The following is a 21,038-nucleotide window of genomic DNA, read 5'->3' as shown; positions in this document are numbered from 1 at the left end:
AATAAATCATATTATAACAATTCAAAAAATCACGGGACATTATTAATTTAAATGTTTTACGATTATACGTTTCAAAAATTGTAATATTTATTCCGTAGATGTGAGTGCTCATTGCCCTAATTTTTCAAAGTAACTGTGGTTAGCTGTTACAGGGCAGAGTTCATCAGTTAATGTAAACCAAAGCTCATTATAATTTTAATCGTGAATAACCCATCCTTTTTTATTGAATATAGATATACGGATGAAGTATTCGTGGGCGAGTAATTACCGCACCGCCTGCTTTGACGACTACCGTTCAAAACTACACATGACGACTTCTTGACAGCTTTTTTATGATACATTACTCGCGTTTATTGGCTGTCTGAAATTAAATGCACTAATGAGATATTTTTTACAAAAAAATCAACTGATTTGGCAGACATTTAGGGCTATTTTTCTTGAATCGGCCGCGGAACACAATCGTGCTTGTTTTGACTACCACGGTCGTTGGCCATCAACACAAACAACACGTTACGAGCGCTAGAAAGCCATTTTGGGAAGTGGAAATTTGGATCGGATAGATTTTTATGATTTTCAAAAGTACCGTATTTCGCTTTCTGCGCGCAATTGAAGAAAACAAGAGCAGCAAATGTATCAATGGACCCCTCTTCATCTATCATCACTCAGGTTTCTCGGGAGGACGATCAACTAAGCAAACGTATGAATGACTTGAGTGTAGTTTGTTTTGTGTTTTCATCTGTTACGGCACATCTTAAAACCTTGCCTTTTCTTGGATACCTTAAATTCATTTTGATTTTAATGCAATATTTAAATTGTTAATCGCCAAATTTTGTCAAATGTAAGCAAAATATGACTATATTTAAGATGACAATGCAAGTGTAGCGAACCTAAGGGTCAGTATTATGTTTTTGAGCTGTACGTGAATTGTTTTCACGTTATGTATTTTAATAATACTCTAACGATATTTTTGAATTCAAATTTTTAGTTTAGTTTTCCTTGCTACGTATCTGTTACGCATCTTTTGTTTCAACCACATACTCCGTAGCCTAATTCCTACTTGCGGCAAATTACCTTTACTGTTGTGGTACATAAAAGGGATTTTCAGCCTCCGTCTCCGTGTTTAGATTCGTATATATTTACAATTTCATTTTTTATTTTCTACCTAAGTACAATATGCTTAATTTTAGTATGTTAAGTATTTACCGTGGTTAATTTATAATAATTACCTCTGATTTACAGTTCAGTTGCCGCGTGTAGAAAATGATTGTACCAACACAGGTGAGATATTATTAAACAGCGGTACTTGTTTATTTTGTAGTTTTTCGTATTTTCTAAGTGGATGAAAACTCCTATCATAACTCATTCGATTCAGTTGTAATCATCCCATTTTAAACCGAGCACGGATCATTGATTTTATTTTCATTTTTATTGCTAGAGACTGATTTGATTTATACCTTTACATTTAATTTGTTACTTAAATTCAATTCCATAATGTACTAAGTGTATCCCGTCTTCCTGTGTAGGATCGAACAGTGAAACCAAGAAACCGAGGAGAAGTAGAGGTCTTCTACGATCATTACTTTGTTGCTTCCGAGGAAATGGCTCCGCAAATTCTGGAGGCTCATCCTTTAGTAAAACTCATCATGGAAACTCTGCAGCTAACTCATCTTCGTCATCGCTATCGGGAAGTGGAGGAGGGTCTGGCAATGTGTCAGGAGGGGGGGATGGGCGATGTTCTCCAGCACCATTGACACCTGGTTGCCCTGGTGGTGGATCTCCTAGATTTTTATTACCACCTGTAAGACATCAGGATATGCATCGGAAATGCATGGTCATTGATCTTGATGAGACGTTGGTTCATAGCTCATTTAAGGTAATTAATGATTTTATAGTTAAGTTTATATTTGAGAGATATTGTGAGCACACTCGCAATCAACTCACAGTCCTTGTCAGAATTATGTGTTATTATGTCAGTAATTCCATAGTTACGATGGATGGTTACAGGGTCTTCATTTGCTGCTAAATCCCTAATTCTGTTTTAAGAAACTATGTGCATATGTAGATTTATATACACATGGAAACTTTGGTGTGTTTCAGTTGTCAACTTAATATTTTTTGTGAAATTGTGTTAAGCTTCCATGATGCATTCTACTGAGATGTAGTGAATTCTTCTCTCCCTTTGCCTTAAAAACTTTATATTTTTTGTGAAATTGTGGTAAGCTTCCATGATGCATTCTGCTGAGGTGTAGTGAATTCTTCTCTCCCTTTGCCTTAAAGTGCAATTTATCTCGTAAGATTCTAAAACTCACCAAGTACTATGGTGGAACACTCGCTTTATTTGTTTCAGAAATAAAATAATTTTGTGAAATCTTAACCGCCACTGGAAGTTTTTTAAGTGTGAGCAATGAAATGTACATATAGCTTTATAATATGCTTTTCCTTTTGGAGTTGGTAGTGTTTGTAAAAGGAGGTTATCTTTTGAAGAGTTATTAAATCAGATTGCAGTTGGAGATAAGTTAAAAGCTCTATTACTGAATTTTGAAAACTGCTGTGACAAACTTCACTCTTAGATGGCCCTCCCCTTTTGGAGCTCCACACAAAAAATATACTTCTGAGTTTTACAAAATTGGAAATTTCTTTAAATTTCGGTAATTTATATTCTGACTGCTTTCAATTCATCGTCATTTTGCCTCAGCCTTGAAAAATACACAAAAATATGAATGCACTCATTTTATCTGATATTCATTTTTGCGATCTAACTAGATGTGTCAATCCCACTTCTTTTGACAACTGCATGAGGGTAGAAAACAGCCTCTTTGTGCCTTATTGTTTCTGTGGTTATTATTAGAGTCCTGCAAAAGTGCCAAAACCCTCACTCATCCAAGGTAGCTGAGTGAGCCTAACTGATTTGGCTTGGGCAAATATCATTTGTATAGCCTAAGGCAACTAAGATAAAAGCTTTGTCAAGCTTGGCCTGCCTACATTAAAATTCATGGCTAAACCGTGTGGGTTTGCTTTAAGTTGTTGGCTGCCAGCCTGCAAAAATTCAGATTATGCTGCAGGATTGCACTGCATAGATCAGGGGATCTTACTCAGGGACTGATGAACAGATTGTTGAATTAGGGGTTAGTCAAACAAAGGATAATCAGTGCTCTAATATATTTTAGTTTTGAAGTTCAGCCATCTTGTGTGGCAACATTTTTTCATTTCAAAATTTTCTCGGTACTGCTTTCTCCTCAGTGAGGATTTAGAGTGCACCTTTTAATGCTGTACATAGTTGAATCATTAGAGCTTGTTGTAACATGTTTATTGACAAAAGTAGCTGTGTTTTAAATATGACTGGAGGTAGAATTTTAATCTAATTATGCTAAGGAATTCATAGCATATTAATTAATGGGAATTCATATCAAGTTTATACATAGTATGGCATAAATACTGCAACCATACTACTGCTATATACATAGTAAGGTTAATGATGGAAATTCTATTTTTTATTGCTTTTCTATGTAAAAATTATATTTTTTGTTGTCCTTGTTAGACTAAATTTAGTATGATTAATGTTCTGTTGGGCATTCTACCTTATGCTGGCATCTACCAGGCATACTAATTTCAGCTATCCAATTTCAGCCAATCAGTAATGCCGATTTCATTGTGCCAGTTGAAATTGATGGAACAGTTCACCAAGTATATGTGCTCAAAAGACCTCATGTGGATGAGTTCCTTCAAAGGGTTGGGGAACTTTATGAGTGTGTTTTGTTTACTGCTTCCTTAGCTAAGGTAAGTAATTTACTTGTATTTTGTTAATATTTATCTTGAATCTGATCCACTGAATTGCTCAGTATTATTAAGATTTAATGATTGCATCCTGAAACAGTGTGCATTTGTGGTAATACTGTAAATTGTGTAACCTTTCTTCAATTTCTCCTGAATTTTGTCTGGCATCCTCAGGTCAGTCTTTGAAACTCTCGTGATTATTAAAATGACTATTAAAAAAAACATTATCAGCCTCTTAGTTCAGTGGAGTGTATGATATTTTTAGAGAATCTATCTTTAGCCAAAAAAAACAAAGGATTGTTTACCCACGTGTGAACATGCCACATAAAATTGTCTGCAGGAAGAACACGGTGTGCCTCAAAGCCACAAAAAGACATCATCTTGCCTTGAGACTTGTCATTACTAATGCCAATCTAATTGGAAATTGAACCCGTGTGTATTCAGCACATCTGTCGGAATAATAGGGATTCGTGGTAGTAATACATTTCCGTGGAACGTGCCAGTAAGCCAAAAACGCTAAAGTATCAGCTTTTTTTGGATGTTGTTTTCTAAATTCACTGTAAGCCATGTGAAAAAAGAAATTCGATTGCAAGAATAAGCATTGCAATAAATAAAATTGGAAAGAAGAAGAATGTCCATTTCTTCTTCTTTCCAATGGTATGTGTCTCAATTTATTGTGACTATTATCACTAATTTAAAAATGCAAAAGAAAGAAGGTCTGCGGTCATTAAAAACAAACTTTACATGTATTTTTTATGGAAATGACTCAGGGCCCATTCCAGGGCCTCATGGGTCCTGGAGAAGAATGAAAAATAGTTTACAACATATTATAAGTCCTACTGAACATAAACACCAAATTTCATAGGAATCGGTCCAGCCGTTTAGGAGGAGTTAGTCTACAAAAAACCGTGACACGAGAATTTTATATATTAGATTTCACAACCCATGGCCAGGTACAAAAGCATATATCAGTGCTTAAAAGGTTCACTCATAATAATAAAAAACACCCTGGAGACGAAAATTTAAAAAAAGTCCAAAATTGACGCCGAGTTGACAACACAGCAGCCCTGCCCCAGCCCTGGGCCTTGTAAGCTTAAATGCTCTAACTAAGGCCATGAGCAAGATGGGCTTCAGGAAGGGCATTATGGTTTTTTCCACTAAGGAATTTACTAGTGAAGAGCGCATCATTTTCCGAGTTAGGAAGTAAAAGTAGGATTGCAATTTTTGTCGGCCAACAATGGTCCGAAGATACTCGGGAAATATATTCCATTGTTGGATTTATTCTTCATTTTGTTTTCTCTCCTTTCTGTTGACTTCCATAGGTTATTTCCCTTTTCCCATTAGTATAATCAAATACCTGTGCTTCATACATTGCACTTGAAAATCCACAAAAATTGTACCCCATGTGATGACGTAACAAGAGGCATTGACGAATTCAGGGTACTACGAAAGGTATGAGAATTTTATGACTGCAAACAAATGTTTGTCCTCAGCCTGCTGCCAGTCATTCTGAGTGATGTTCGTCTTTCATTCTTTCCATCCAAAGCAAGATACGGTTAAAAAAATACACAAAACAAACCGCCTTAGTAAATATTTCGTTATTGATAGTTTGTTGTTGAGTTTTTTCCCTTGTTTGTTAACCTTTTCCCTCCTAAAGATGTAAATATACATGTGGACGTTTCTTGACCCGGGAGACAAAAGCCGCGTATTTTTGTCGGAGGTTTTCTTACGCAAATGAACGAATGCCAAATATATAGGTTTCCTAGCTCTCTCCCTTTTATGACGGTGGGGATGTAAGGCATCTTTGTTTCGGGACCCAACACTGCAGGGTCTAGGCTTTACCCTCGAAACCCAGTAGCAAGTATCCGGACCCTTCGTCTTATATTACCCCTCTTAGCAGTAAGGCACCGCGGTCATACAATTGTTTATCCAGTCACGTTTCAAAATAAATACAGTGGAACTTGGTTAGTACGTTTCTGAAGGGACCACGAAAAATGAACGTACTAACCAGGAAAACGTACTAACGAGGAAAGTAAATAATAGCAGTCGGGGTTATTGCAATCAATGAAAAAGTCGTCATAATTACAATTACTATCGGTAGTTCTCATAGGATCGCCTTCCTGAACTCTTTTCACATTTAAAATCAAGGAAATGAGCGCTACCATGAAAAACAATACCATGTGAATAAAAATCGCAATTTTTCATGGACATCCCGGAGACGATTTCATGATTACGGCGTCTATCTCCCGTGATTTATCCTATATATATTTACGGAACGAGGACGAGTGAAGCTCAGAAAAGCGAAGACAAGTCATTTTTCTTTCCCACAGCGTACTCGGAGAATATAACAACGACCCGGAGTAAGTCGACTGGTTTTTTAAACATGATAAAAATTGGGCAAAATTATATTGACTTTCAAATTACGGCAACAGCCGTAGACATTCGCTTCTGGAATGATACTATTTCGATTGTAAAATCGATCGATATATCGACTGATGACACGCAAGATTATTAGATTACGACGTAATTACAAGAAAATTTTATATTAAACAGTTGAAATTTACTTTCAAAATTTGTCTAATGTCGTCTGCTTTCGTTCCGAGATCAAGTATTTTTAAGCTAAGCTTCGCGTGGAGATCCAGAGGATCGTCTGCTCCCGCAACAGTAGTCAAGTAAATACGCACGACGTCGAGTTTATGGAGCAGTACTGCTTTAGATAATGTGGGAATTGTCTAATACCGTTAAGACTCATTTCTTCATCATGATAACTCGTGCAATAGCTACAATTGCCCACTCACGAACTTTATGCGCAGCAGTGGGCACTCCCAAGCGCTCCAAAGGCAACAGAAGGTGAGGAGCTCGGGGTGGGGAAAATTGGGGCTTCTTATTGGCTGCAGTTTTTCATAGTCAGAAATTCCCGAAAAATGGCCGCATTTTATTATTCAGCACGTCACAAGAATTCAGAAATGCATTTGGATAAATTACGGTAGAAGAAAGAGATGTGGAATGAATGGAAGAATGTAAATGGCTAATAATAATAAATTAAATCATGAATTCAGACGTTTGCGACCTTTAAGAAGACACTAGAGAACGAATTGCGGGTTGCGTCACGGCAAGCAATTGAGCGTACTAACCAGGAAAGCGCAATTTTTTCAAACGTACTAACCAAATTCTTTTACCTGTATTTTGTTCGGATGGTACCGGGACCGAGGGAAATCGCCGTACTAAGGAGGAAAACGTACTAAGGAGGAACGTACTATCCAAGTTCCACTGTATTTGTTCTTTTCTCAAGAAATATAAACCAAGAATTGAATTCTTTGCTTTTGAGCAGCGGTTACAATTTTGAAACGAAATTCTATGGTAAATATTAACTTATATCTCGAGTTCGGTGTAAACATCAACATGGAAATTGTTGCTGGATTAAATGCATTAATATCGACCTAGAACTTTGTTTAAAATTTGACAATGCTCAGAAAAAAATGAGAAATTCAATCGGAAGTCTGCAATTTAGGTACAAGCAACAATTAGCCGTGTGCCAAATACATATAAGCAATCCATAAGTTGACGGCAAACCAATACCACTGGTAGGTTCGTAAACCTGGAAAGGAGGGAGCACAACTACTCTTGAAATCCAAGATAATGTGTAGTCCCCGGTGGGAGGGGTCGAAAAAGGTTGGAGCTGAGACCTTGTGATTATCTGCGAGACCCTTCTAAACGAATGTCTCGCAAAAATGCTCCATAGCAGGGGAAAGAAGAGTCTCTTGCGGCGCAGCTCAGCAGTCATGCTAAGACAAAAACTCTACTGTCTCGAAAGGGTTAAAACAAATACATATTACTTCCACCTGGGAACTGAGGTTTTGGTTTGCATTTTCCAAAAAAAGTTATTTTTGTAACTTTGTATGGTCAAATTCACCATTCATATAACATAGACTTTTCGTCAGGACCAACAATTCAGTTTCATATTATTGAAACTTAGAATTATCCCGCTTTATAAAAATGAGAGGTTACTTAAGTGGGTTGTGGTCTCTTGGACTTGCATCACTATTTGTGCTATGGTGAGACTGCATGCCATACAGTGACAATGAGACCATCAGTCCTTAACTTTTTTGGGGTTAAGTAGCCATTCTGCATTGTGACTTCGGCAAATAAGCCTGCTGTTTGAGGGTATTGGCTATTTTAGGAACCCACACTTTTGATTTCTTTGTTAGTGATCCATTATTTTGCAGGTACATTGGGTGTAATCTCAGTCTCATTTATATGACATTCCTCTGTCATGAAAATGGTTTCTTTAAACAGGAAAATCATCTTTTTAATGCTAATAGGTATCATTTAGTGATGACCAGTGGGGAGAGAAGACACTGAGATTAGCAACTATCTTGTATTCCTGCACTTCTGTTTTCTATCACAGTAGTCCATCATTTTATAAATATTTTGCATTGATGCTCAATTGCAATTTTGTCATTTCCCTGGGCCCTACCAAGGGATTTTACTTTGAGGTACCTAAGCTTTTCTGCTTTGATAGATATCATACCGCGTGATGACCTACCAAGGGATTTTACTTTGAGGTACCTAAGCTTTTCTGCTTTGATAGATATCATACCGCGTGATGACTTTCAAGGATATACCGTATTTCTCCGAATATAGCCCCCCCCTTATTTTGAGCCTTCAGTTTCAGGAAATAAAATTTAAAAAATGCGTTTGAATATAGTCCCCCCTTTACTTTTACCTCGGACATTTTTGGGGAAAAAAGGGGGGACTATATTCAGACATATATGGTATTGAGGAAGATCATATGTAACTTGGAGGAAATAGAAGGTGATGATTGAACAGAAGAAAATGAGGAGGGCCTCATGTATCCTCAAAACATCAAGCGAAGTAGGCATTTAGTGATTCTGGATATGAATGGCTAGGTTGCATCAGACAACAATGGGACTATAGGATGGCAGTATTAGGGTAAGGGTTGTACACTTTAGGAAAGCAATCTTTCACTCGTTTCTGGACCAAGAAGTGTGTGCATATCTTCAAATACCATGGGTCAACTATGAGTTTGATTGATCTTTGTGGCCATAGCCACCTGCATTGGAATGCTATAATTTTCATGAGAAATTTTTGCAGGACACTTGCATAGTAATTTATATAGTCATAATGCCATTAATTGTGTGAAATTGAAAGCATGAGACTGATAACCGTAGTCAAAAGCTCAATTATTGCAATGTGAGGTCCTATTCCTCTATTTTTTTATTAGATAAAATGTATATAATGGAAAAAAATGTTGCAGGTACAATTGACTGTGTTAAAACAATATTTTAGCTTAAACTTCGATGTTAGGTTAGTAATTTATAATCCAATCTATGGTATGGTACTGAAGTGTTTGCATTATTGCGTATCGCAAAAAAAGGATGAAAAAACGTCTGCAGTACGTTGACTCCTGGTGAAAAATTATCCGAACAAAGTTAGTACATCCACTATCTATCTTGAAAAGTACATTTCTTCTCTTATGGCATGATACTCCTAGGCCGACTAGGGAAATTCAAAGTTGCATCGTCATCAACTATTAAAACTCAGGAGTAGAGAAGTACAACACATAGCTTTCCGGTCCCCAAATATGATTTGCAGTGGTTCTTTGATGTTTAAAGAGAATATTTGGGAGGAGAGAGAAAGTGAACATTGTATTGGGTACAAAAGGTATTGAATTTGGATTATCTAATGTTGCATCGTTCACATGACCAGCTCAAGCTACAATAGGGACAGGCAAGTTGAAACTGGAAGAGTAAGAAATACACCACATCTCTTCATGTGTTTCATCTTTAGTGTTGATCAACTGTTTTGATGACTGAGAAATTCATAGAAAATGGGTATACCGTTACAGCTACATTACTTCTTCGTCTTCCATCTGCCCTCTCATTACCCAAAATGGGTTTTTAGGAAGCCCCTATTTGCTATTAAGATGAGAATCTAATTTTTCATGTCACCGTTGAAATGATCATGCATTTTGACTATGACATGAACTCTTTCACATGGTTAACATGATATAATTATGGGTGTTTATTGTGGGATACAATCAAAAATATTTCGTGATGAGTAATAAATGAGGAAGTAATTGCATTAAATACTGTATCTATTTCTTTTTTATGTTTTTAGAAGAAAATATATTTCCTGTAGTACTATAAAGTAGCAATAATAGTTCATCATTCATGTGATGTGAATCTTCTGGATTGGATTAGAAGAAAGTGGTGTCCTCGAAGGAAATATTAACAAGATGGCTGCCTAATAACCAATAGTCGAGGCCAACATTGTAATCCCTACCTTCTATATTGCTTTGAGAAATGGAAATAGTTCGCCAAGTAAATACTTAAGTAGATTTTATTGACCCTTTTGCACTGGACGTCAAGTGGAGCCGATGGGGATTTTCAAACCCATGACACCTGACAACGGGTATAGTTGTCGCAGATTTTTCAATGCAAAGGACCAGATGTCAGCTCTAGCCGACACGAGGGAAGGGAAGTGACCGCTGAGGTAGCAATTGTCTGATGCATTCAGGTCCGGCCTGGGTCCCAGCTTAAGGAGCCGTTAGGGCCACTCCCCAAGCAATAAAGCCCAACCCTCCCTCTCATTTATGATCATCCTTACTGCAGATATCTGTTGAGAAGTGGTTATATTGTCAATATTTTTTTCAATCATATAAATATTTTGTTGCATATTACAAATTTTTATACTTTGAAATGAATTTTTCATTTTATTCTGTGTGTAAGCAATTTTGAAACAAAATGTTAGCGTTAAAAATAATGTACTTCCAGACTTATAGCCTTACTACCTTTTATTTACTAACTCTGTTGTCATTTACGCTAGAAATCCATTTAAAATTCCACATTGCTTAAAAAAATGTTAGTAATTCTTTTCGAAGAGTAAATTATTGAAAATCTAATACAATGTTTGGTTGAAAAAAACACTGGTAACGCAATAAGTTGACCGTGGATTCGTGCTGAGATAGGGTTAGGGGTCTAGACCAGTGAGCGGAGTAAGGGTCGTGCACCACTTTGAGCTGGGTTCCAAATCTGAGGGACGAAAATACCAGGGTAACTGTGCCCCAGAAAAGAGCTCTGTGCAGAGAGGTTTTTTATATTCTCATGCTACTTGGGCACAAAACGTTTTCCAGTTGTAGGCACCAGCAGGAAAGGGTTGAAATTCTTATACTTTTCCTCCTTTGTGGGCATTAAAATTAGTTGGAAATAAAATTTTCAGATGAAATAAAAAGTATGAAAAGAAACACTATCATCATGTCCATTACGTGATGTAGGTTTTTGATATTTTAATCTTGGCCCCATGCACAGAAGCCGACGCCCAGGCTTTTATATAACTACTCTGAGATTGAGACACAGAGTTGACATTGATGAAATGGATTGTTTTATCTCAAGTTCCATTCAGTTTGCTGTTTTGTTTGACTCTTGTCGATAATCACACCTAGGTTCAAGGCTAAGTGCTGGTTTTCAGTGGTGTGAGTCTCTCTCCTGCAATAGGGTAGTTTCCTTCCTCAAAGAAAACGAAAGGCATTGATTGCGATTCGTTACCCACCATTAGTGTATTCATAATACACAAATTATTTGGTTTTTGAAATACCGGTTTAGACGAATGGCAAGGGTCAAATTTTATCCTCATTTGAAAAAGGCCAGATTGGCGCCCATGCGATTCCACTCCACGTGACGTCACAGGGACCTAGTTTCTACAGGAGAGGATAGGAGTTATACATCGTCTGAGGTTACCAATGCATGCATGAGGCACAGAGCTCAGGGAAACATGTCTTAATAATCACCTATTAAAACTGGCTTAGGTCGGAAAGTTCTCTTCGTTTGATAAGGTAATAATAAACCTTTTTTAAGCCAAGCGCTACCATTCAGCAAGGTACTCAGCTATCCGCTAGCATCCTGCGTCCTATCAGCGCTCAGAGCCTCGATCAAGGTCACTTCACAAGGAGAGAGGGGGAACCAGAAATGCGTCGCACGGACTTTCCTACTTACGCGTCGCGTTTTTGCGCGCTTGAAATTTTTCACTTTTCATTTAATCGCGAAAAATAGATATCGTCATTTAAAAATCTAAAAGCGTGAAATACGTACTCCAGGAGTAATAATCTTTCGATTTAGGCAATAAAAAAATAATAGGAAACCACCCTATTACTGTGGTATATATATAAATGGCTTATAGTTCCCATTGACAAAGTCAGTTTTGCTAGCCTTAAGTAAATGCTAGTCATAACTTGGCTTGGTTTTATGAAATAGGTGGTGCTGTTGGCATTATTTATCATTTTGCCTGCATCTCATTTTAGTAAGCCTCTCTAACTGATATTATGCAAGACCATTAATGGCATTTTCCATGTTTTTTGGGATAAATCAGGAGCATATGATCAAAACACAGCTTTTCTGCAATCTTTTCCATTGAACAAAAGGTAAAAATCCTTTGCATTATGTGGACCCTAGTATTAATAGGAATGGCATTTTTCAAGTCCACAGCAAAGGCGCAGTTAAAAGAAATATCTCCACAAAGATGAATTAGAGAGTAAGAATGGTCAGGACCTAGATTCAATCCTTAAATGTTCTGATTTGCTCTACTCTAATTTGCGAGTGCTGTGGTATGTATTGATGCAGTACAGAAAATGAGGGCACTTGTTAGCAAGGCCATCAGGAGAGTATAGTCCATGCAAGGCTGTGTAATAATTGTGCTAGCTGTGGGTGAACAATGCCCTGGGACTCTGAAATCCCTTTTCTTAGGGTGGCGGAAATATAATGATGGAATTTTTGTAACCTAATGAAACTTTTTCTGTGAATCTCTGATAGGACTGCCATTGCTGTGTAGAAGTGAACCACATCTTAAAATGTTACATGCATTTTTGAGCCTTGAGGTTAATATTTAACTCGAACTTTGGTTTACACAATGCAGAGTAAAACCCCTGTTTAAACATGCTGGGTTTGTCTGTCATCAAAAAATTATGGCAACTGACATTTTCTCAATTGTAGTCAAATTAAAAGTAAATTTTCTAATGAAATTGGTGTCTAATATTTCAGTTGAGCTCATTAATTGAAAGGCTGAAGGTATAGTTTTTATTGAAGCAAGTTGTCTTAATATGTTGCCAAGGATAAAATTATTCTGTCAATATTTTGGTGAACCATTGTATAAAAATACTCTTGTCATCATGATAAGTTTTAAAAGAACCAATTTATCTATATCTTCCTGAAATTCCCCTTTTGTTTTTGCTATTAGTATCCCTTTGTTAGATAAGTTTATTCAAAAATTTTAATTTGAAGAACACCTATGTAGATTATGCTAGAACCTTGAAAATAGTGATTCTACTGTAACTTTGTTGGCTGAGTGTTTTCCTTATACTTTCCACTATCAGTCTATTAGTCATTAATGCTTTGTTGCAGTATGCTGACCCTGTGGCTGACCTCCTTGATAGATGGGGAGTTTTTCGAGCCCGCCTCTTCCGTGAGTCTTGTGTCTTCCACCGTGGTAACTATGTAAAGGACCTCAACAAGCTTGGGCGAGATCTTGAATCCATTGTTATTGTTGACAACTCTCCTGCTTCTTATATATTCCACCCTGACAACGCTGTAAGTGTAACAGTTTTGGAGATTAGATATGAGATTAATTCTAGCTTACATATATATTATAATAAATATATATTTTTGTCTATTTGTATTTATGTATGTATACATATTTGCTTTGGTGTACTGTTTCATTGCGATATAATAGTAGATAGATATGTATATAAACATAAATACGAACAGAAGGTGAAACAAAGAGATAGGAACAGAAACAAATGACGATGACACGATAGTAGCAGGGATGATTGCTGAAAACATTTGGAAAAAAGTTCCCCTCAACAGGGAATCAAACCAAGTACATTCCGCGTGCCAGGCAGATGTTCATACCACCAAGCTACTGAAGTTACTCTAATTACCAATGTTTTCGGCTGGGTGTTTATCCAACCATTTCTCCACATATATAGCCCAATAAATTAGCCAACTTACTGCACATGAGTGGACTGTTTATCCGTGAATGTTTCAAACCAGTGACTAATGTGAAGAGCTACTGACTTCTAACGTATTTATTATTTATTTCTACACATGAGTGTGACTAATGGCTATTGAGTTGTCTGTTGTATAGTTATAGTTGAATAATGTAAAAGTGCATTAAAAATAGATTCATCAATACAGATTTGTCTGCAATTTTCCATGTAATAAACCTTAGGCAAGCAAATAAATTAAAAGGGCGTGATCCTTTTACGTTTATCAAGGGCCAAAATGCACTGGAAGGATTTTGTGTCTGGGTTTTTGCAGATCAGGGTAATCACCCACATCTGGGAATTACGCCTATGGCATGAGGGAAAATTTATGCCATGATATATAGATCAAAAGAACTGCTGCAATGTTGGCTGGAATAGGGTTTGTGTCGTAAATGTGGGATGATATGGTAAATTTGTATTTGGAAGTACATTTATTCCATATAAAACCAGTTTACATGTTGCTGTAAGAAAATTTAGGCTCTTTTTTATATTTAATTTTAGGTTTAGAAAATTTAATATAAAAATTGCATTGCATAGAATAGTTTAAACTTAATTGCTAAATGTAGAATATTCCCTCTTACTTCTTAAAAATTATAAAAGTATATTCCTTTGCCTTTTCCTCAGCTTAGCCTTTTTCTCTCTTATAAAATTTTACTTTGTTAGAAGCTAATCTGAATGCAAGCTAAAGTTTACAACTCAATGTTTTTATATTTATTCATGGTTAAAGAATACATTGTAGTAATATCATTATATATTTTAAAGAATTTTGTATGTTTTTTCCATCTTATTCTGAAAAATGTAATGCTCTGATAGAAAGGAGAGTGTGTAAAAGTTAAGAAAAATGGAGATTTTCACTCAGGAAAGGTCAAGGAATTTGAATGTGAGAATCTTGTAACAACTGTATTTGGAGTTTTCCAAAGGTGTCACCCAGAATTGAACCTAGGACTTTCAGTAGTGCAATATTCTACCCACTAGACAGCCATGCTTTCCTTATTAGTGTTAAAATTCCAGCAACACATAAGTCACGCCCTTTGGTCGAGGTCGGAAATCTTCGGTCAGTTGTGTGCCCTCTCCCACAAATTTAAGGCCTGCCTCCAACCAATCTACCTAGTTAGTAACTGAAATTTTTAAAATACTGAATGGCATAATAATGTGGAATGAATTAAAGTAAAGTTGATTATAGATACAATCAGCATGTTATTCCCACATCTGAGTCCCAACTATTTGGGATGTGTGAGTACTCAAAAAGCTGAGTTAAGTCAAGTAGTTGGTACTCGACTCGTGTGCTTTGAATGTTGAGTTGAGTGGATTAGTTTTGGTTACAGAGATGTCGAGGCCAGTATGTTCAGAAATCTATCGACAGGAAGCGCTATCATGCAACTCATGCAATAATATCATTATTAAAGTCAATAAGTCATTCTAATGCCTTGGCCTGGGAGTTTCAGCTTGCTGTATACACTATAGTTGTCAACGTGGGCACCAAATAGCTTTTCATCAGCTGCTGTGGCCGATCGTCTTCCGACTCGGCAGCATATTCGGAGTGTACTGCTGCTTCATTCATTCATACTTTTTTTACACTTTTGTACCCGACCCAACTCTCTGTATTCAAACGCCAAAAGAATGTATGAAAAAATTGTTAAAATTTCTGAAAGAATGAAAAATATGTAACTTTAAGGTTTCAGTGGACAATGCCAGTTTTTCCACAGTGTTTGACGTCACAAGTGAGCCTTTTTTTAGCCTTTTTGATTACTATGTACGTCTGATGTTAATTTTCGTTTATTCCTTTGTTGAGTTTAGTTTTCCTCTTGAACTCACAAAACAAGAGTTGCTAAGGTTGATTAAACGAAGTCAGAAATAGAGAGAAAAATATTTGGTCCACAAAGATAAAGCTGTATGAAGATGTATAGTTCGTTAGCTTCATATACATAAAGATGTATAGTTCGTTAGCTTCGTCCACTTAAATTCCATGATGATGAAAAAATGAAGATTCAAGGTACATGAAAATGGTTAATAATATTTTATAAGAATTCCCACAGTTTTGCAATTTTGGCAAGAAAGAGTGTACTAGTGCAGCCTCGCAAGTGTGTAGGGAAATGCAATTTTCTGCAGGCAGTAATACTTTCACATGGAGACGTCAAAACCTGCTGCCTGATTATGCAGGGCAATTGTTTTTTTTTGCATGAGAATTTGAAAGGATCAGATATTACATGATTCGCTTACGTAATATGTAATTTCTTTTATAGCTGTGCAAATGCCTTTACTCAGGGCTCTTCCTTGCAGTTTGGATAAATATATTACTTAAATTGTGGACATATTACTAAGAGGTTAATTCATTTCAATTGTGCCTATGGAACTGTTTAAGACACATTAATGTTAATTAATTTCCTAATTCTGACACAATTACCTCAATATTCATTTTTACATCAAGCTAAGCATTTGGAATAGATAATTCATAATGGGATTGGAAAACTGAGAATATATTGGAGCATGCATTGTTGCAATGCCTGGTCCAGAAATTATCATACTCAACTTGACTCTCGCAAGTAGTTTTCAACTCGACTCGAGATCAAAAAGTGCTTCTTGCACATCCCTACCCACTATCCATGCAGTTAACATCTTTTTCACCTTCTCTTCTCCTCCTTCCATTTAGTCAGGATGTTACTCAACTCACTCTCCTACTATGCTGGAATTTCACTGTTCATGCAGGCTGTGTCAATCATCATTGAAAAATAGCACAGCATTATAGCCTCGTTTTTTCTTTGAGTGAGAATACCCTTCAAATTTAACAGTTTTGAAAATTGTCTTAGTCAAAAAAGTTATGCATGGTCCTTTGCCTCTTACCATATTTTAATCCAATTTTGACTTATGATTTTTCAGCCTAACCTGTTTTCACCATTCCCTTTGCTTAATGGGTAGGAGTAGGAAAATGCCGTGAGAGTAATATTGCAATCCTGCCACACGAATGGCAGTGAAATTAACATGAATTGAATTTTTACTTATGGCAATTCATTTTAACTTTCGGCATAATTTGGTGAGTAGAAAATGACTGTTTGGATTTCATTTATTCTCAAAATGATGGCTCCAATTCTTCAAGTGGTGAACTTTCCTCAGTTAATAATAAATCACTCAGGAGGTGTGTGTGAAGCTGTAAGAATTCTTTTTTTTTTTTTTTTTTTTTTAATCTTTTGCAGGAAATTTTTTTCTTTGGCACATTTGAGTGCATACAAATGTAGTTTTTTTATTGAGGGCTCCATAAAATGGTCGTAAACAATCGATCTTGCTCCATATGAAAGTGTGTATTTTTTCAATTTTGAACTTCCACTTCCACTGCTGTATACTCTCTTTCTAGCTTTTCCAAAGGACCTCTCATGAGCCGAGTTGGGTGAATTGTATTTTCTTACTTTGCTATTTGTTCTTCTTGCAGGTTCCTGTTGCCTCATGGTTTGATGATATGGGTGATACTGAGTTGCTAGACCTGGTGCCATTTTTTGAACGGCTCAGCAAAGTGGACAGTGTGTACACTTTTCTACGAAATCCAAACCAGCCTTACAACAGTCCCAGTCCCACGGGGCAAGGCAGTAGGATGTTAGGGAGGTCAGGTTCAGCCATTGGCCCTTCACCTATGATAGGGGGAAATGGGCCAGGAGGGTCAGGGGCCAACTCAGTTGGAGGGAGTGGAGATAGTTTAGACGGACAGCAAAATCATCATCTCATCCACCAAGTCCATCAAATGCAGCAGCCACCTCAACAGCAGCATTGTTAGCACTGGCCATTTATTGGGTTGGTTTTTGCATTTGTGGCTTAGATGTGCCACTTCCTAAGGACACGTGATTGGACTTGGTTATGCAGTGTGCCACGTGTGCAAGTTAGTGTTTTGTGTGCTATTCTTAGAGGGAATATTGAAAAGAAGATTAATCACCGTATGATTAAAAATCTCTGAAAAAACTTCAGAGGCTTAGTGTTGTTGAGTCTGATGGAAATGAAGAAATGAGCTGTTATGGATTCCATGCTTGCAGGAGAATTCTGCATTTAGGTGAATATATGGAGAGTAAGGGTATAATCATAACATTTGATGTAGGAATCAATCATCAATTGTCTTCCTTAGTCACCAGAACAGGCATCTTTGTATAGTTCGGATTAAGCTTCCCAGGCATCTCATTTCTCATTCATTTTTCAATTCTGGGTCCCTGTCTCATTTTATAAAATCACTGAGTAAATTTACATAATTCACTCAGAAACGATATATTTAAGTGTTTTGACAACTTTTTTGGTGAAAACCCATCTCCATTGTATTGACTTAATGCAATGAATTCACTTTTAACATATTAGCTTGTAATTAAGCAAATGCTTCTGAATCATTGTGACAACTCATTAATTATTAATCTTACAAGTAATGGAAAGTGGCAACTGGATTGTGCTCCATTATAAAATATGGTGCAGGCATGGGTAAAGTAATCCTTGTTTTAAAGAAGCAATTGCAGTCAGAAGTGTGTGAGATAGTGCCAATATTGCCTTTCTGAAGCCATAGAGGGAGAGCGAGCATGCATCACTCACAGGAGTTAAGTGGTTCCTGAATCTGAAAGGGTGTCCATGTGTGTCCGGTCCAATTTCTAGGTGTGTAGTGTGACAAAGAGAAAGTCAGGGAAAGAAAGTAAATAGCTTGAGATCATATTTTTGTTACTCAGTGAGAAATTTGGATGTAGGTATGATGTTTAAAATTACATGTATATTAATGGATTCCTAATCCTTCCTGTTTAATTACTCTCTTATCATCTGCTTTGTTCAAGCACAGTTTCCCAGTGACTTATCCTATTGCTACTGTCTTCATTTTTTATTTGAGGGATTAAGGGGGAAGTTATCAAATGGTGCTAAGCATGATCAAGAGCTATGTGTTTCTAGATGACCCTGTCACTGTAAAACAGATGAGGTGTTTGATTTTTAAGAGGGGATTCTTAATTGTGGGGACTTATGAAAAATTATATCAACATTTAGGTGTGAATGACAGCATATGTTATGTGTTTTTTAGTATGTTTGAGAGAGTGAATGTTGAATGCATTGCAAATTCTAAGGGATTAGCTTTGAGTATTTTGTCCCATACGTATTGAATCCACTTGTGTCCACAGCCCCTCCTGTTTGCATCTCTTCCTCATGCTAATTTCCCTTCCCTCTTTAACACCCCTCATTACCTTCTTCCTCGTTACCCCACCCATGTATCCTGCCATGTCCCGTTTCTTGTTCATGTTCTCGTCAGTCATTTGCTGTGATTGAAAACACTCATAAAAGCCTCAATTACTCCTTCCCACTCTCCTGTAAAAGAATGAGTCTACTGCCCACGAGAACTCAGGTGATCAATTTTACAGTTTAGTAAACTGTTGTTCTCCATATTTACAAATTCATTATCCCAATCCTTCACAAAAGTCAGATTTTACTTATGGAAACATTTGTACAAGTGCCATAGAATTTCTTTAAAAATAATGATAATTGCCTGCAGTTTGTTAAGAAGAAAAAAATGAAACATTTCTAAGTGATGATATCACCCTCATTATATCCTGTCCGTCGACTACTATGACCCTTCCTGTATGATTGGTGGTTTAAATAGGAATTACGTATATCAAAAAAGAAATTGGATTATGCATTCGTGTGGGAATGTGAAAAGTTGGTTGACATTTTTATACATATATAAATACATATATAAATATATATATTTAGAAAGAAGAATTTTTCATAATAGTGGCCTTAAAACAAATAAACCTTCATAAGATGGTGGTGTGATCTGTAGTATCTACAATTTTGTACAAGATTGTGTTAAATGGTGTTACCTTAGATGCACGTGGACCATGTACAAATTTTGTTTATTAAGTTGATTTTATTCTGAGCAACTTAAGTGACAAGTTAGAACCTGACATTTGTTGCTTACATGTAACTACATATTTTCATGCATGCAATCTAAATCAATTTTTGTTGACGTCCTTAAATGACATCTAAAATGTGACTAATCAGGGTATCACCATTCCTTTGCTTAACATTAATTTAGCCAGGGAAAGTTCTTTTTTGTTGAATTTGGTTCACCATCACAGTATGTTTGCTTTCCTGCAGGATGTAGCCTGCGGATGAAATCAGGTTAACATGTAATTGAGACATAATTTAATAACAAACTAATATATTATTTATGTTCACCTTTCTCTGACTATTTTAATGGTTTATCTTTATACGTGTACATTGTGTATTATATATAACGAATTATATGTGAAATTTTGTCTTGTATATGTATATATACAGTTTTTACTTTTTTCATGAGAGAGCTGTTAGAAGTGGTTGATACACATGAGCTTGGGTAGTCATCTTATTTTATGATTGTTTGTTACACCTGGATTTGGTTCTCATGATTTCATGTAAAATGCTGTTGAGGATCAATTATCAATTAGAACTTGGAAGTTGATTAAATGTTTTAATGCCGGAGATGACAAACCTGATTATTATCAGCATCTGTCACCATTTGTTCCTCAGTCTTCAGAATACCAGTTTGAGACCTCTTTGTTTTGTTGTAGCAGACCGTTTTTGGGTCCTTATTGTTGTTGTAGATTCATTACATATTAATTATGTACAGATGAGCAATTTTAAACTGTATTTTAATGTTGCTTTAATTAGTTGTTTTTCCTTTGTCACCTGATTGGTACCAAGGTACAAATAATTTTCTTCACAGAGTTTTAAGATGTTATATAAAAATTTGTTGGCTCTGTGTAATTTAACGAAACTACAAAATATGTAGCCACTTCAAATTTTTTTCTTCCACAACTTTTTGTTAACTGGTGGATCATTTCCTTTATTGGCCGAGAATGAAAGATGAGAAGGGTGTTATGGAAAGACTACACTTGTATAAAAGAGGTAAGTTATGATGAAATAAATAAAAATTCAGGTGATTTTTAATTAGTGTTTGAATGACTTGTGCTACTGCCCCTGCCCTACATTATTACACCTAACTTAAAGGTGATTAAGATTTCGTTCACTGCAGAGTAGGAATTAAATAGAGCATTTTTAGTGACGAAGCTTCATGTTAATTAGATCAGCTGCTTCACTTCTTGTGCATCTTTGTTTGACTCAAAACTATTTGACAAGCGCGAAAGTACTATAAACACGTAGTAAACGGGAGTTAAAAAAGTATTAAATGGTCATGGTATTAGAATTACCATCATACTTTTTCACTCAA

General features: G+C 36.3%; 1 protein-coding gene across 1 annotated transcript; it reads left to right on the top strand.

The window, feature by feature from the left end:
* Positions 1–291: 291 nt before the first annotated feature.
* Positions 292–20,758, top strand: LOC124172050 (carboxy-terminal domain RNA polymerase II polypeptide A small phosphatase 1-like). Its single transcript, XM_046551459.1, has 6 exons — positions 292–697; positions 1,240–1,278; positions 1,524–1,873; positions 3,628–3,777; positions 13,191–13,376; positions 17,256–20,758. Exons 1-6 carry the CDS (start codon positions 637–639, stop codon positions 17,592–17,594), a joined length of 1,125 nt encoding a protein of 374 aa, XP_046407415.1. The 5' UTR covers positions 292–636; the 3' UTR covers positions 17,595–20,758.
* The last annotated feature ends 280 nt before the right edge of the window (positions 20,759–21,038 follow it).

This window comes from Ischnura elegans, chromosome 1 (assembly GCF_921293095.1).
Source record: "Ischnura elegans chromosome 1, ioIscEleg1.1, whole genome shotgun sequence".
Lineage (NCBI taxonomy): Eukaryota > Metazoa > Arthropoda > Insecta > Odonata > Coenagrionidae > Ischnura > Ischnura elegans.
Note: the sequence above shows the minus strand (reverse complement) of the source record. Positions and strands in the feature narration are given on the sequence as shown.

Excerpts from the sequence above, each read along its gene's own strand:
- LOC124172050 (XM_046551459.1), top strand. The coding sequence starts at position 637 with ATGGACCCCTCTTCATCTATCATCACTCAGGTTTCTCGGGAGGACGAT. Across the intron at positions 1,279-1,523 it reads AAATGATTGTACCAACACAG|GATCGAACAGTGAAACCAAG; the intron begins GTGAGATATTAT and ends CTTCCTGTGTAG. Across the intron at positions 13,377-17,255 it reads TATTCCACCCTGACAACGCT|GTTCCTGTTGCCTCATGGTT; the intron begins GTAAGTGTAACA and ends TTCTTCTTGCAG.